The sequence below is a fragment of the Cydia strobilella genome, chromosome 13 (genome assembly GCF_947568885.1).
Source record: "Cydia strobilella chromosome 13, ilCydStro3.1, whole genome shotgun sequence".
NCBI lineage: Eukaryota > Metazoa > Arthropoda > Insecta > Lepidoptera > Tortricidae > Cydia > Cydia strobilella.
This window is the reverse complement of record NC_086053.1, coordinates 6,728,987-6,747,434: the sequence shown is the minus strand read 5'-3', so window position 1 is coordinate 6,747,434 and position 18,448 is coordinate 6,728,987. Positions and strand designations below refer to the sequence as shown.

The following is an 18,448-nucleotide window of genomic DNA, read 5'->3' as shown; positions in this document are numbered from 1 at the left end:
TAGTAGCCATAACAACAGATATTTTTGTAAGCACAACGTCATTGACATTTCCAACCTAAAAATCATGTCATCAAGTGATTTTCTATTCAAAACATAGGAGGCTTTACTTACTTATGTACTGAAAGTATATAAAATTGCGAAATTGAAACGAAGGAAAATTTCGAAAACTTTACATTTTTCTATAGAAATAGGAACTTTTCTTTTCCAGAATAGAACTTTCATTAGTTCTCCAAAAATTTCTAAGAACATTTACAATTTTTTAGTATCTTTTTGCAACTTACCTATCTTTACGAGTATACACGCCCAATCACAAATATCCGTTTGATATATCCAAATATATCTAAGATTCTAGACATACGACATAAGTTTTACTTTCATTGAATTCTCAAAAGCAGGGATAGAATCAGTACTATCAATACCTTTATCATTGATAGATGGAGGGCCCGGGACCGGTCCCATTGTCCGGTGACGGATGGACGTCGGATCCGGATGCACGGAGATACGTGTGATTAATGCCTAAAAAGTGTATTAAGGGAATTGCGAACTTTACCGAATTGATTTCGATGATTGTCGCAAGTTGAGATTTTCAATTAGTGACAAAACCTTCCAAATGTATACACGATTACATAAAGGTTATTATAAACAGAGCTACTTGGAATGAATACCGATTCGATTTTCTCTCGAAGTAGGAAGTAGCTCTATTTAAGACAATATAGATCCAGACTGATTCATGACTACTGTAGGTACTAGCTTTGAAGTGGCTAAACCGGAGAAATACCGTCACCGTCGGTCAAAAGGTCAAATCATAAATACTAAAGTACTCCCCGAACAAGTGCCAATAAAAAAATATTGCAATTAGATGTTATCACTGTCCGTTAGTCTAGATATTAAATATTAAAAGGACCCAAATTCTGTAACAAAAACTACGAGTTGCGTGCATGAAGAATCTAAAGATTACCTCCAATACTTATTTTACAAGACGTAATGAAGTAAAACTGATTGATCACAGGGTTTTAGCTATAAAGGTCCCAGGTTCGTGTCTTGGGGCTATTATCATAATGACGACGCGACACTCGGAAACTAGATAGCATCGTATTGCGCGCGGTGGACAATAACCCTTACCAACATTCATTTATAATAATTAGTTGGCGTAAGCCCAGACCTATGAATAATATGAATATTGCCATATTTAATCAGACAGCGCCGCGTTATCTGTTGTTGACGCTGAAAAATCATTATTTTGTGCGTTAGAATGTACGATGAAACAAAATGTGATAGTGAATATTTGACATTCGATTAATTTAATAATAAGGTGATTTGGTTTTGAAGACAGTAGATTTCGTAAGAATAAAAGCCTACGCTGACTCCCGGTTTTCAAGCGAACTTCTGTGTCCTGTGGCCCCCTTTAGATGAAACCGGAAAAACGCTACGAAGTTTGAAGAAAAGACTAATGTAGTGTGACGTTACTAGATTACTATAATTGAGTAAATACTAACACAAAACAATAGATATTTCGACAGAATGTAGATTTCTTACATTCTGTACAAAGCACAGCTTGCAAAGCTGTATACAGCTTTCAGGCAAACACTTGCGCCAGAAATGCGTAAAAGCCAAAAATGCGTAAACACAATAAAAGCCTCAAGGAAAACATACATGTCAAGTATGAACGATACGCCAATCATTCGGACTAGTTAACGAAATGAGTATTGCGAGTCAAGGACAGCGCGGCCGTTTGGGAAATAACGCCAATTCCTTAGAGAAAAGCTTCTAGCGAAAGGAAATCCCGATGTTTCAAAGTAGTCATAAAAACAATCAGATGGAGTTACTTTTATACCGCGTTCCCTGAAGGTTTTGAAGTCTGTGGAGCCTAGATCCATTGCCGACGGCAAAATAAATACAGGTATTTACAGTGTAAAACGTTAAATAAATACTTGAAGACATAAATTAAATACCCGGAACACTTTATTTCTAAATCATACTGGCAGGGAAACTTAGAACATGGCCTTCTTAATTGCTCATTGTGTGACTAAGTAGTAGCATGCTACGTTTCAGAGCAGTAAGTGCGAGTATACTGTTGTCCAAGCGTAAAAAGTTTCTAAGCTTTTATTAGTATTTATGCCGGAAATGTGTATAGATGGCTAATGTTAAAATAAATAAAGCCTAAATTTATTATGAGCTACATATGTATGTCACTGAAAACAGGAGCTAGTCAGCAATTCCTTTGACAATATAACTTGTGAATAAGACAATTTTTTAAAGTTCCGTACCCAAAGGATAGAAACGGGACCCTATTACTAAAACTCCACTGTCTGTCTGTCATCTGTCACCAGGCTGTATCTCATGAACCGTGATAGTTGCCGCTATAACAACAAATATCAAAAATTAAATTTTTACGGAACCCTCGGTGGGCGAGTCCGACTCGCACTTGTCCGGTTTTTAAATACTTGGCGCTCTGAGGGTTGAAATAGGCTAATTGCATCTACGATGTACCGTCAGAAAGTTTCCAAAATTGCGAAATTTCCACATGAAAAATTTCGGAAATATCTCATATTTTTTATGACAATCTAAATTATCCATTTCCAAAATAAAAGTTTCCTTTGTTTTCTGTTTAATTTTCCTAAAATTTCCCAGAACTTTCCTAACTTTTTGGAAACTTTCCGCAACTTTAACATCTGTAATTGCATACTACCGTGCACACCGTTTAATTCTTGTAAGTGTACTAATTTAATAGCCATTTTTTTCTTGAACTGCATCTTCAGTGCTCTTTACCTGAATTAAGGCCGAACATTAGTACTGTAATGTGCGAAAATATACCTAAATATCTGTATAACGGTGCATATTCACTGAATATAGCAGCAAGAGCAAGTGCAAGCATGAAGCATGGAGTGACTCAGAGATAAGCTATCTCGGTGATACAGCGCTTAGTAATCTACCTGTAAAGTACCTTTGTGCTCGGCTCTATGCAAGAATAGGTTTTCTATTGTCCTGAAGTCCATAGACACAGTAATAAAAATTAGTGCAATATGTGTATGTAAACGTAACGTAACGTTTACGTAAAAATTGTAAACTCATACTAACTTAGACTACGAATAGTATCAATCTCACTTATACTTATATATATTTAGTAGTTAATAGTTATATTTAATAGTTACTTAGCTTATTTTCTGTATTTTATTACCTAATTTAAGCATTACCTTGATATTTAGTACTTAGGATTTAAAAAAACATATGTAAGCAACAAATGTATGCCGTGTTTGCCTGATTTAAACTTTCACGATCTCTACACATTATTAAATTGTAAAACGGGACTTAATCGCGTATTCCAATTTTAAGATTTACCTCCGACGTTTCTTCATCTTCCAGCCGCGCGAGTTTTTCGAACGCCGTCCTCAAAACGTCGGAGATACGCGATTAAGTCCCGTATTACAATTAAGTATTGGGTGAACACTCAAGCAATCTTATTTTATAGCTTGTCATTTATAAGTATTTTTTGTATTGCACCTGTTGGCAAACCTAAATAAATAAATAAAATATTAGGGCAAATCGAAAACTTACCATCCAACATGATTATGACACCGTTTTCCAAAAGCAAATACCAATGTTAGTCCCGGAAAAAAGGTCACAGATCAATGCAATGTTCAAATAACAACGTGGCAATGTAGGATGTTCAACATTTAAAAATAACGAAATCTAAAAGCTATGAAAAAGGTTCACCTTTGCCTAAATTTTGGGGTAATTACGTAACCTAACCGTTGATATTGTGTGTGGTGGTAGAACCTCGGTTGTGTTGTACGATTATAGAGCAGAAGAAATCGTTCTCGATCAAAAATTTAAAAAGATGAAAATTCGGTCAGGTTCCTTATCATACACAGACAACAGGTTAAAGGGTATAGGAGCCTCAAACCACCAGAAATCTGTGTAAAGACGATACATTGTTTGGCAATAGGAACACACATTTGGCGCGTGGATCATTCTTTCATTGATGTGCGTGCGTCACTAAGCCGGAATACCGATCTAGGATTAGAACGGCATGGTACCTATCGAGAGCAGCAAACGCATGGACAAATTTAGAGGAGCGCAAAAAAAAAAGTACTAATTTTGAAATTACTTTAGGTGCTGTACTTATAATGTAATGTAATCTGTAATCCAGTAATTAAACCTTTTTGCGTTTCCCTAAATTTGTCCATCTATAGGATATATAACACCTAATTTAGGTTTTTCTCCTGGGGCTTGGATATTTTAATAATATTAACAAAAATTACGATGTGTTTAAATTCCGATACAGACTAGCACCATTAAACCTATTTAAATATGTACTTACCAACTTTTCGCGCCCTTGTCATTCCCGACGTCGGCATTAAGCGATCTAAATCCATAGAGCTGTTCTGTTCAGATGGTCGAGCATGCTAAAGAAATGGATACTTTAATATACTTAATAAAAACAGGTACCTGCGCCAAAGAAGACCCATCGTTATTTTTTATGTTTCTTGTGTTTAATATGAACTTGCAGTTTTGTTTTTGTCTACGGTATCTACTAGCGAACATGGTCCCAAACTTTGTACCCATTCATAACTACTTATAAATATGAATATATTGTATTTGATTGTTTTCTGCGACATTAAGTTAAAAGTAAGTACTCACCTACCAATCACACACAGATTATGAGATAATACTTACTTTTTTATCTCAAGTGCAAATAAAGAGTATAAGTAGAGTCCCAAAATACTGTAAGTGTGTAATTTTCATTTTATTACGCGTGAGTCAGATGGTGATTACGTTTTGCCGAGGGCATATTCAGACATGTCATTAGCTTCTTGGTCATTAGCGGCTCCGTTCTACCCTTTCTTCCACTAATGGCTAAACCTCGTGTCTGTGCAACTATAGATACGTTATATTTGCTATGAGTATAAATAGACTTGATAAGAAGATAATGAGTTGTAGTTATCTTCAGATTATGGTGTACACGTGTATCGTTATTGTTTTGTTATTTGTATGTAAGTAGCCAAGTTATGGTATGTTACTACTAAGCATAGTTCAAGTTCAAGTTCAAATATACTTTATTCATGTAGGCCAACAAGCACTTATGAATGGTGAATAATGTGTACATACCATATTATAAAAATATTCCATGAAATACTAAAATTATCCTTGAAGTAGGTACTGTAAGACCAGTGCTATATTTACCTCCTAATAAGCCTAACCACCAAACAAAATCTGAATCAAAACTATTAGTTTCCCACAATTCTAGAATTTCCTCTGCAAGGCAGCACATCATTCGAACTGAAACCGCACGAAGTTGTGCATCGCAAACATTGCCACATGCACATACTGAATTGAAAAGCTCAAGAAGCCCCACTCGGCGACCTCGTTTCCTAGACGCCGCAATTATGCCCGTCGCCTACGATCGCTCTGAAGAAGTTTTCACTTCTCCACTGTCTATTAGCATGAACCGTGACGTCTTAGTTGGTGACGTATGGACGTGAGGACAGTGGTGAGGACACACTCACTGATTATGAGCAGTGGGAAAACAACTAAAGATCAACCTTATAGTGAAAACCGATCAAGTGTTAGAAGCCGGTGCCAAGCCAATAAGGGAGAAACGGTTAAGACGGGGACACGAGGTAAGATAGCGCCCCCACACATAGACAAACTAGACATCACACTGAAATTATTTAAGGCCTATCTTGTACCTTTTTTTGGTATCCCGTCTTACCTCATATGTGGGATAAGATGGTGTATTTTCCATTATTGATAATTGTAATTTTCCTACCTACCTTTTCTGAAAGCGCTTCGTCGTTTTTTTGAACCCTCGGGTTTGGATTATTATAATTTTCAAATTTTTGTATGATTAGTTACCTAGTCCAAAGCTGTGCCAAATAAAACTATAATGTATGATTAATAAATAAGACTGATACTGTTTAAAAATATCTGGTTTTATTACTACTTTACCTTAGCGTCCCCGTCTTATCTGCATTTCCCCTAAGATAGCTCTCCATTAGTTGTTTTGGGGTATCAAAAAACCGGCCAAGTGCGAGTCGGATTCGCGCACGAAGGGTTCCGTACCATTACGCAAAACACGGCAAAAAAATCACGTTTGTTGTATGGGAGCCCCCCTTAAATATTTATTTTATTCTGTTTTCAGTATTTGTTGTTATAGCGGCAGCAGAAATACATCTGAGACATGTGGTCATGTGAGACATTGTATATTATAATTTACATCTATACTGTACCATGGTTGCAATAAAGAATTATGAATTATCTTCTGTGAAAATTTCAACTGTCTAGCTATAACGGTTCATGAGATACAGCCTGGTGACAGACGGACAGACAGACAGACAGCGAAGTCTTAGTAATAGGGTCCTGTTTTTACCCTTTGGGTACGGAACCCTAAAAACTAACATGTAAAATATTATATTACAAATACGTATGTTTTATCAATTAATATCTAATCTATAATTTGAATTTATTGACCGGTATTGTAACTAAATATTTGGCTAGGCACAGACTTCATATCAGTTGCTCGCGCATATTTATATGTAAAAGGGATATTAAATTTTTGGTTTAAAAAAAGGTTTATTTTTCCTTTGTTAGTTTATGAAGTTTGTGTTACCTATAAAGAGGCACAGCATTCTGCAGGATTCGTTCCTGTCTGTCCAAAGACTCATGTCACTAAAAAGTTTCGCGCTTTCGGTACGTTTCAACAAAGATAGATATAACTCCGTAATAGATGGATACAGTCTAAGAAAAAAACGTGCCTCGAAAATCACGAAAATTTGACTCTCGATCAGATGGCCTTTGGCCTACTCTCGTATAGAGGGCGTTGACGGTTTCGTTTGTTATTTAACAATTTTAACGTATATAAGTGAAAGAACATGGGTCAAAATCATAATTATAATTAATGCAAATAAAAAAAAGCATTTATCCATATTTATATACATTTTATCGTATTTTTATAAATCTTCATTTTTAGTTTTAAAGTGTGTCGATAGATGGCAGTGAATTTACTGTGGTTACAAAATTTAATATGACAGTACCGCTCTATAATATTGTTTCAACTTTTAAGGTCTGCATCTTAATCCATAGAGATTTAAGGAGTTCCCTCAATTCCATCCTCATGGATTGTGATCGTGTATCGTTCTAGGTTAGTCCCATTTTTGTCAAGTCATCGGTTTAGGAATGACGTTCTAAGGTAGGTAATCAGAATTTAAAAAAAGGTCCCAATATATGTGAAACACCGAAAAATGGGACCTTTTTACCCCCCTCTCCCCCTCGGCTCAAACGCTACGGCCGGGGACTTTTGCGTGATACTTGTATCTTAAGAAACCAAATAAATAACTGAAACTGATATGTTCAGCTAACTAGTCCAAACAAAGTTACGGAGTCAAAAATTGTGTTCCAAGCATTTTCCCCTATACCTTCTTATTGCTTGGCCTAAATATGTACATGATTGTGAAGCAAAATTGTACACTTTGCTTGTAGGTACCATCCTTTACAATAGTATGCTACGTCATCCTAAAAACAGAAGCAACAATGTAAGCTTGTAGTTTCATGACTTTCATGCTATTAGACGACACGTCAGTAAGTCTTTGATCTCGCAAAACTGTGACAACAATTGGTTCAAAGAATCAAGGAACTACCATTTCAAAGCTTCGACACGTTGTTTGCAATTCTAAGTGTTTATAGCAAAACTGCGTTTAAGTCGCTCGTTCCTGAACAATAGTCGCTCGTACTACATAGTGCCGTTTCGCGGAATCAAACCAGTGTTATTATTTCAAACGTCTGTCAAACTGTTAACGATCTTAGCATAAACCTTTGCCTAACGATTTCCTCCGTTTTACATTCGATTGATTTCAGCGACCTTTACAATCTTTATTGGCTATTGAAACTCAATCTTTACCGTGCCGGAAAACAATTTGCCGGCAAGCGCGTGTTTTGTCATCGAGGCTAATAAACATCTGCCACAGTTTTCCTACAAGAAATAATAATTTAAATTTTCGCCCAGGCGAGCGCGCTCGTAATTCCTTTTCGAGACATAAAATAAAGCTGAAAAGACGTCGGTCGTTTCTTAATTTACGAGAGCGTTGTGTGGCGAGAGTTCGTCATTTCCGAGCGCCATCTGCAGGTAAGTTACGAGGGCCGGCCGCGGGCACGCACCTCGCACACATGCGCGCGCGCACACGGACACCTCCACTGTCCACCGTGGCCGAACAATCGATCGTAAATCGGCTTCGATAAAATTATAGGAGGGAACACAATGGATGGCGCATCTGCGACGCATAACCTGCCCTGTTCCCGAGGCGGAGAGCGCCCTTTCCCATGTCTCTCGCCCGCTCCCGCCACGTAACTCTCCGTCTCCGAGATAAAGTCTACATTCGCACGTGTACAGACAAGAGGTGTTTATTTTGAGAAAGCCCTGTCCGGCGAGAGTGGTCTCTAAGATGCAGAGCTTTAAGATGACTATCGCGCGTCGTTATCGGGGCTCACGTAATTGCGAAATTCACGCTTCGTGGCGCGGTACAAAAATAAGATTATGGATTCTGCTGAGCTGCTGCGTTATTGTGATTCGAGGATCCGTCCGTAGGTATGTCTGCGAGCTTTACGACTGCTATTCCTGGAGGAATAAACCGGTGCACTTATTGAATATTGTTCGGTTTATTTATGGTGGACAGCGCCATTGTCCGGAGGCCTGGAAATTCATACCCATTTATGTTTGTTTACAGAGAGATTGTAAAGTTGCAGCTGCAAGCTATTCTGATCGTCATTTATACTAACACTATAGAGATATTATGATATTTCAGGACTTACGAGACTTTAATAAAAACATTATCTAAACCGTATCTATTGATGAAAGGGCATCGACTGGTTTCAAATTCTGTTGGACGCGAAAGTCGTAAAAGATGGGGTCGAATTTCAGGCCGAAGAGTCGCCAGGGTTATGGAGCCATAAAATGTGGCCAGATATTAACGACCCGTTCCGACACAACCTTTTTATTAATATTGACCGAATCGTAAAATTTCTCGTACCTGCCCGTTTAATTAATATGATTAGGGTGTTATGATGGTGACATTAGAGGTATTACCTGTTTGCAAACATCATATACCTATAGTATACAAGGTCTCACATTCAGTACAGATAAAAGGAAGGAATTTGACCCCCATGTGTGTTCAGTGAAAATGAAGTACCTACATGGATGGCCATTACTGATGGAAATCTGTTTAATATTATAGCACATTCGGGTCTCCTGACCATTATTTGATTAGGGTTTCTTCTTCTTGCCACATTCATACTTTTCGAAATAATGAAATCAAGGTACAAATGTTTGCCTAGCACGGTTCACGTAGTAGGTAAAAGGTATACAAAATCAATTATTTTGTTCTCTGAACATTTTTCTCTCTGGATATTGACATTATAGATATCAATTTACACACTTTCATATTGTATATTAACCAGAGTTATGCCCCTACGTTTGACTTTTAATTTTCTAATTATTACATATAGAGTTACAGTATCATCTCCCAAAATTGTAATGAGATGATACATGTCACCGTACCCTTCGTATTTAAGAAATAATATAGGAGCAAAAATACCTAAATTGCGAACAGATTTCTAGAAGTGAACTAAAATAAGGCAATTTTATTTAATTATCACTGTTACTGAATTCTAAATTACTTAAACCAACGGTAGCACGTACAGTCGAGGTCAAAGATATGTTTATGCTTTGTCAATTTTATCGGGCACTTGCTCCGAAATCATAGTTAGAAACTCTTACTATGGCAATGTTTTTCCCCCAGCTGACCTACGGAATTATTTTTTGGGGAAATTCTGTTGATGTGCAAAGTACTTTTCTTTTATAAAAGAGATGCGTACGTAATATATACCGTATGAATACCGAGGAATCACTTCGGAATGTATTTAAAGACAAACGGATACTCACTCTTACGGGTATTTATGTACTTGAACTTCTGGTCTTTTCGTTAAGAATAATTTTGAATATTTCGCTAAAAAGTCTTCATTAAGAGACAATCTAAGAGAAAAGTACAAGTATAACCTAATATGTCCAAAGGCAAATAACACGTTGTTCTGCAAAAGCGCCTTCTATACTTCCATGCGTGTATTTAATTCCCTACCTAACTATATTAAAATTTTAAATGATAATAAATTTAAGTACCAGTTAAAAAGGTTTCTTATAGACAATGTATATTATAGTTTAAAGGAATTTTTCGAAGCGATGGAAACGGCAAGTGATATGTATTAGATGATAAGACCAGTTGTTACATGTATATAGTTGTTAATTATTTTTAAGGCTATAAATTGTACGCTCGAAACGAGCAACTGTTGATACCATTTGATATAATGAACATCTTTATGTACCTACACAGTTTACAATAAAAAAATTACTTACTTACTTACTTTACATTTTTCGCCTTATTACAAAGGCATAAGGTGCAAAAGTGTAAACATATTTTTGACTTCGACTGTACACCAGTAACAGTGGGTAAGTACCTACCTACTTTGACTAAAAATATATTTTTTCTAAACTAATCCTAGAAACGCTTGCTCTGTATCAACTTTTGACTATTAAGTAGTAATTAGCAACATTTTCGTGTTTTATTCACCCAAATAGCTAAATAATAATTGAAAGTGTAGATAAGAGGCTGTGTGCGAAATACTGGTATACATATCTAGTATGGTGTAGTTACTTACCTAATCGATTTAAATTTCACTTACTTTTAGTCATAAGTAAATTATTATATTATAAATTATTATATATGATAACAATACTTTGAACAAATGAATGGCGATGTCTTGTAGTTTTGCCAATTAAAATACTTACCGTAAACTCAGGTAACTATAGTCCTTAAGTACAACTATGGTCCAGTTTTTTACATTGATTCTTAACGAGCCTTTACGATTTGTACTCGTTACATTTATTTTGGAGTTTAGATACACTAATGCTCTTTCTATATTATATACTCAACATAATTTAAAAAATACTTAGGTATACATATTTTACTGGCACTTGAATTTGGAGTATAGTTGTAAGTTGTGGACTAAAGTTACCTGATTTTATGTTATTTAAATTATGAAATGAATGTAAGGTCAAGTAAATATTCGATGAACTGTTTTTCAAAAAAAGTGAGGAAAATTTAAACGAATAGTCGATTAAACAAAGCAACCCGAATGAAAATAGTGGAACTAAATATTCGATGATATTCGGTGAAAATTTTGGCAAAACAAGTATAATGTCAAGGGACTTTGTGTAGCATCTGTCAACCCGATACATTTTTCCTTTTTTTCGTTTAGCGTTTGTCTCTAGGACTGTCATCTTAGCTAGGCCCCCTGGACACGTGGACAGGCGTGGGACTGAAATACGAAATCATTTTCGGCCAAGTTGAAATAAAGATTCGACGCTGCGCGGTCGTTTGGTGAAATAGTATTATGTGCCTTATAAGAAAGCTAGAATTGGTGATTCAAAGCAACTGAGATGTTGCATATCTAACCAGGGTGATTAGATTTACCGAAATTAAACTTTAGCATCATTATAATAAGATGGTCGCTTTTGTGAAATGCATAATAGTAGATTATACACCGAGGGGAAAAGCAGTTTTATGTCACGGGTGCGATACTGAATCCTGAGTAAATGAGGGACTCCAGATTTAACGCCTGAGCGTAGCGAGTTCTGAGCGTGTTTGAGGGAGTCCTAAATGCAGCGAGGGATCCAAGCTCGCCCAAGACGAAAACAGCTTTATCCCAAAGGAGAATAGGTACTCTACTTTTCTCATCTTTTGAGAGACAATAAAAAGCAAGGCCACTTACTATAGTTTGTCAAAGACTGTCTCATTTCAAACATAGACAGAGAGAATTGTACTCTTTGTCTTACACTAGTACTAGTAGCACCCTAAGGAAAGAGATGAGTATAGTTTTTTTTTGTTCTTATTTACTGAGAATTTGGTTTGACCAAATATAGAAACAACGTTTTATTACAACTTAAACTGCCTGTGAAGCGGAAGGTCCTGAGTTCGAATCCCGGTAAGGGCAATTATTTGTGTGATGAGCACAGATATTTGTTCCTGAATCATGGGTGTTTTGTATGTATTTAAGTATTTATATATTATATATATATCATTGTCTGAGTACCCATAACACAGGCCTCCTTGGGCTTACCGTGGGACTTGGTCAATCTGTGTAAGAATGTCCTATAATATTTATTTATTTATTTTTGTAACACTCGCAGCTTTTGTTTTATTTACTTTATTTTGCGTATATGGCTTGTAGTGGCCAGATTTTCAAATAAGTTGTAATTTCGCCGGGTTGTACTATCGGCCAAAGCCAGAGTCGACCACTTTCAAAACAGTATCGCTTGCAAACGTTGATTTTTGACTTGACCCGCCCCTAATTTGTTGACCAATGAGAAACAAAGATCCTTTTTTTTGTAAAGTAGCTGTCATTGTTCACAATCTTTACGTAGCTTGCACGTGTTTTGTCTAGTCTAGTCAGTTGCATCTTGCGCATCTAAAACGCACCACGTGTCTTAACCGTCGCAATTATGAATCACGGCAATTTGTCAACGTATGTGCGAAACCGTATAATTTCTTTAAGAGAAGAAGGATATAATATTAGTCAAATCTCGGAAGAATTACAAATTACGGTAAGTGAATATTTTTTTATTTATACAACTAACTACGCTGTGCAAAGATAAATAAAAAGTATTTATAGTATTATTAGGTTATTAAGATTTAGTTTTTTTTATTCATATATCCTGCTGTTTTAAGTTAAAAATTGGTTTTCAGTATACATGTGATCGATTACCTCACAATACTTCAACTACTTAATTATTAAAATTTTAAATAATATTATTCGTTGACTTATAGAGTAGAATTGTGTTATTTACATATACGCTTTATCACCTTGTAGCAGAAAACATTTTAGCTGTTTACATGGAGTGTTTAAACATGTAGTAGATATTAGTTCAATACGCAAAGGAGGGTTGCAAGCAACATATTTTGATCATTACATTTCTTTTTTTTAGAGAAATTCAGCACGCCGCTGGATTAAACGCTACGACGGAGAAGCAAGTTTAGAAAATCAACCCCGTCCCCAACCGCAACGCATTATTGCTGGCCAGCGTTTGGACCAACTGATCACCACCTATGAAGAGCATCCATTTACGCCTATTCGGCACTTTGCGGCGGCATTTGATTGTTCTCCGCAAACCGTGCGAAACGCTCTTCATAGGGTCGGCATCCACCACCGAAAGCCGGCAAAAAAAATTGTTTTGACAGATGTTCAAAAAGCAGCGCGCCTCAATTTCGCTCGAGATATGAGGGATTTTGATTTTTCACATGCCATATTTTCCGACGAGAAGTCTTTTAAGTCGAGCCAGGTGGGTCGCAAGAATTTATGGCGTGTGGATAATACACGATACGACCCGCGGAATGTGGTCCCATGTTTAGAGTCAGGAAGAGTTGTAGTTAACATGTGGGCGTGGATGAGTGCAGCTGGGCCAGGAGAGCTCGTATATTTACCCGAGAGGGCCAATGGCGCGAGTTATCTGGAGGTTCTGCAGGACACAATGGTGCCGTCAGTGAGGACAGTGTATCCGGAAGAAGACGTGCCTGAAGTAATATTCATACACGACAACTGCCCTATACACAAATGTCGCCTGGTGCAAAATTGGCTTCAACAGAAACCCAGTGGCATTAAAGCAATACCATGGCCCTCGCGCTCTCCGGATCTCAATCCCATTGAAAATCTTTGGTCCGTAATGGTCCAACGCTGGGATACGAGATCCGAAAGGACCAAAAACGCACTCGTCGCACATGTTAACGAGGTGTGGGACTCGTTGCGCGGATCAAATTTGTGCGAAAACCTTGTAGCCTCGATGCGGAGGAGATTGGATGCAGTCATAGACGCTGACGGGGCACTAACAAAATATTAACCGTGCTTTGCACAAAGCATTGAGGTAACTTTGTTTAAACAACGGTTAATATCAACGGTTAGTGGTTCATCGGTGTTTTACGCTATAGTCTTAAGTCACCTATGTTATTTACGTGTCAATATATTTATTTACGTTCATGCTAAAAATATTTGTTTAAAATGTCAGTTTTGTGTTATTGAGTATTAATTTGTTTTTTTTTCTTGACGAACTTGAGACATGTGTTTGTTACCGACTGTCTTTCATGTGACCGTGTGTTGACTTTCATGTGTTGTTTACACTACGATTCATAAGAAAATTTGTGCAGTGGTTCATAGGTGTTAGTAATCTTGGCTGTAAGTATAAGTAATGTAGGGTTTAAGATCACTTAATTAATAACGTGTCAAGAAATTTAATTATGTGTATTTTTATATATAATTAGCATAAGTAGTATTATTAGATTAATTAGGTTAACTAGAATATATATTAGCTCAGGGTAAAATTTGGTTATATTTTGTTTCGAGTTGATGTTAATAGTGAGTGTGATAGTAACTTTAGTATAGTAACATAACTTAGTATAAGGGTATATAACTAAGTATAAGGCGAAAACAAGATACACTAGCTGATTCAATCTTACAAATTTACAAATTTTTTACAAATACTAAATCCTATTATAACCCGCCGGGTCATAATATGGTACTAAATCTCATTATCACCCGCTGGTTAATAATGAGATTTGAATTCGTATGAAATATTGTTCCATAGAGACCTACAGCAATAATGACTTACTTAAGGTGAGGTTTGCATGTATATATCATTGGCCAATGTCGAGCATGTGGTGTGAAAACTACATTATGTTAAAGTTTAATCACACACGATAACATGAGAGATAAGAGCAGATCTGCGTTGCGCTGTACTCGTATATACAATGTGAAATGTTTTTCACTTAATATATAAAAAGAAAAATATGTAACGCAAAACGCAACCTCTTGTCTGCGTATGGTAGGTAAGGATCCTGTCCTGACCGAACTTTTAGTAATCTATTTGCATTTTTTAGAATCCAAAATGCATCCTAATTGGTTTTCTTTATGGGGAGGCGAAACTGAGCCTAAACAACAACAACTAATAAAATGTCCTTATATCTATCGTTTGTCTCATTACCTGTTTATACCCTTTTCATTATTAACCCAGTATCACAGTAGTATGGAACTCCTATACTAACTACTGTCACACGTGAGATAGTAGGGCCAAAGAGTATCTATAATACTATAGAGCGGTACTGTCATAGTAAATTTTGTAACCACAGTGAATTCACTGCCATCTATCGACACACTTTAAAACTAAAAATGAAGATTTATAAAAATACGATAAAATGTATTTAAATATGGATAAATGTTTTTTTTTTATTTGCATAAATTATTTTTATGATTATGACCCATGTTCTTTCACTGATTTGCGTTAAAATTGTTAAATAACAAGCGAAACCATCAACGTACCTCTATACGAGAGTAGGCCATCTGATCGAGAGTCAAATTTTCGTGATTTTCGAGGCACGTTTTTTCCTTAAACTGTATTCATCTATTACGGAGTTAGGTATATCTATCTTTGGTAGGGCGCTCCACGGGTTAACATAAAGAATCCTAAATGCATCGTAATTGGTTATCTCTACGGTAGGTGGTATTTAGCTCGCTTGTAAGGATCGAAGTAAAAAAAATCTGAAGTGGTTCATCGGGGATGTCCCCGACTGTACTTACCATTGACGCGTTGTTTCATACGCTACTATTAATGCGGACTGTACCTACCTAGACACAGTAAATTTTCCTGAAACTAGAATATACTAAACACGAATGACCATGTACAGCGTGTACGTCACCCGCCATAAAACGCATCGTAAAAATTGACGATTGCTTCTGCAAACCATTGTGCAACCGATGTTTGGGAAATAGCTGTCTACCTACTGATAACAATGTTTCAATGCCAATGTGAACCCTATCGCCCCGCAATAAGACCCACGGCCCGCCCTCGCAACGCTCCACACCAGCTGCTGTCGAAGTTACGATGTTTGAACAAAGTTTACGTTTTTCGATTCTGTCTAAAGTCGGCATTCAAACTTCCTTGGCACGAGGTAACGTGAATCAGAATTGTTACCTTTGAGCTTCAAAGTATAATAAAATAAATTCAATTGTATCTAATGAACGCTAAAGAAAACTTACCGGATCAAAGCTCGAAGCCAAAAGTAAACAAAAGAGCGTCACGTTTCCGTACAGTACATAATGAAAATAAATAATGAAAATCCTCAACGCGCATCCAATGACAACTGACAACGGAGGGGACATCCCTCCTGACGCTAAACAAACTGAAGTAAACTTTGAGGCGTCAAGCTACGGTCGATTGTTCACTGGCAGGGTGCGGAGGATGTCCCTCGCTATCTTGTCTGACGGGGGCGGCGCCAACCAATAGCAAAGCGCGGCGAGCGCATCACATACCTCTTATCTTATACCTACTGCGCATCCTCGTAGCACTCGTAGACCTTCGTAGAACTGTAATATAACTTTTTAAAAATAGAATTTCATACCTTGCGAATGCAGCCTCCTCGCGACCGCCTTGGAACGCATTTTTCACTCTAATTATAAAAAGTTCATTTAAAAATGGAACGCGTGTTTTAGGTGACAGTGCGAGCCGGGCGGGCGTCAGGGACGTACGTCCAGGGAGTGGCGTGGTGTCACGCGAGCGGCCGGCGGGACACTGCGTTCACGTGCGGTCGCGGGCGCGGGAAAGCGATTTCCACGCGGGAAACGATAGTGACCGGCTCGCTGTCTGGCGGCCACTCGACAACTGTCAGCCGGCCGTCTTGTGACGCCATGGCGCGCTATGGTGCCCATGCAGCCTTACTATTTTTTGTAGGCTCTACTGCAACCTTTTCATAACCCTATCACAAGCAAGCCGGTTTCATATTCAGTTTGTTTTTACATGAATTATTTTTTGGTAACTATCCTCTGGCTACGAATACAATAAAATTATTACCTATCAGAATGCTTCATGATATTTCAGGTTATTATTCCCAGGCTCTACGCAACCAGTTTACACCCATAGTTTAAAGGACTTTGATTTAAAGATTTCTTTTTTATTTATTTATTTTTATCTTTTAATTATTATTATTTTTGCTTATTTGTGTGTCCCACTGCTGGGCAAAGGCCTCCCCTCTCCCTTTCCAGTCCTCCTTGTGCTGAGCAAGATCCCAGCAATCCCGCTGAAACGCATCCAAGTCGTCCCGCCATATCTTTCTCGGTCTGCCTCTGCCACAACTATATTTTAATTTAAAAAAATACATCCAGGTAGGTACTATAAAAAGACCTATAAAGAAAATACAGATAATGATAGTGAATCACATTTTTTACTTAGGTACCTAATGTTTTTGATTTTAAAACAAGAACCTACTGGAACACTACGAAATTGATAAATATTTATAGATTACCATTTACTTAAAAGATTGTTTCCGTACAGTAGGTACATAATGAAAATAAATAATAGCCTTCAATGTTATTTTAATCGTACGCAGATTTAAGTTTCAAATAATGAAATGAAACGAACTTCGCTAACTAGCGACAGAGATAATTTCATAACCAGGTTAGATCGAAGGCGGTCAAAGGTGTTCTACAAGTTATATAATATTAACTTTTCAACCTTTAGTAACATAGAATTAGGAACATATTGACAATACCTAAACTTATTTAGGTTGTTTGAAATGGGGTAAAAGGAGAATTTTAAACTGAAGCAAATAAAAATTTAAATCAAAAGACTTACTTAGTTTTGGTTAAATCTACTACCGTCTTGTTACTGTGATTGGACTAGCTGTATAATAAATTAATACCTAGAAATGGATCTAATTTATTTATTTATCGTATGGCAATACACACACTTCTTAAATTAAACTTTACATCAAAATTTACAATTCTGCAGATACAAACTTGTGTTTATTGTCAGGTTTTTAAAATCCGCAACTCCTCATGGATCTAATTGTACTATGAGCTGCACACCGCGATAACCTCCATGACTACGCCATTTGGAAAAAATCCAAAAACTGAATTGGCAATAAATAAACCGTATAATTTCAAACCTACACACACAACATTCCACGAGGATGGGTTAAGGAATGAGAACTATAGAGAAGAACAGCCGGGCATACGAAATCAGTAAATTCACTGCCATCTATCGACATACTTTAAAACTAAAAATGAAGATTTATAAAAATACGTTAAAATGTATTTAAATATGGATAAATTATTTTTTTATTTGCATTAATTATTTTATATGATTTTGACCCATGTTCTTTCACTAAAATGCGTTAAAATTATAAATAACAGATTAAACCGTCAACGCCCTCTATACGAGAGTAGGCCAAAGGTAGTGGCACCATCTGATCGAGAATCAAATTTTCGTGATTTTCGAGGCACGTTTTTTCCTTAGACTGTATCCATCTATTACGGAGTTATATCTATCTTTGATAAGGCCATTGTCGGCATCTTCACCTCC

At 36.8% G+C, this 18,448-nt stretch overlaps 1 protein-coding gene across 2 annotated transcripts in view; it reads right to left on the bottom strand.

The window, feature by feature from the left end:
- Positions 1–16,839, bottom strand: part of LOC134746636 (histone-lysine N-methyltransferase MECOM-like) — a 134,791-nt gene extending 117,952 nt beyond the window's left edge. For both annotated transcript variants that reach the window (XM_063681086.1, XM_063681087.1), the window contains exon 1: positions 16,491–16,839. In XM_063681086.1, coding sequence (XP_063537156.1) covers positions 16,491–16,530 — 40 coding nt within the window. In that variant the 5' untranslated portion in view covers positions 16,531–16,839. The remainder of the gene's footprint in view (positions 1–16,490) is intronic.
- Between the last annotated feature and the right edge of the window lie 1,609 nt (positions 16,840–18,448).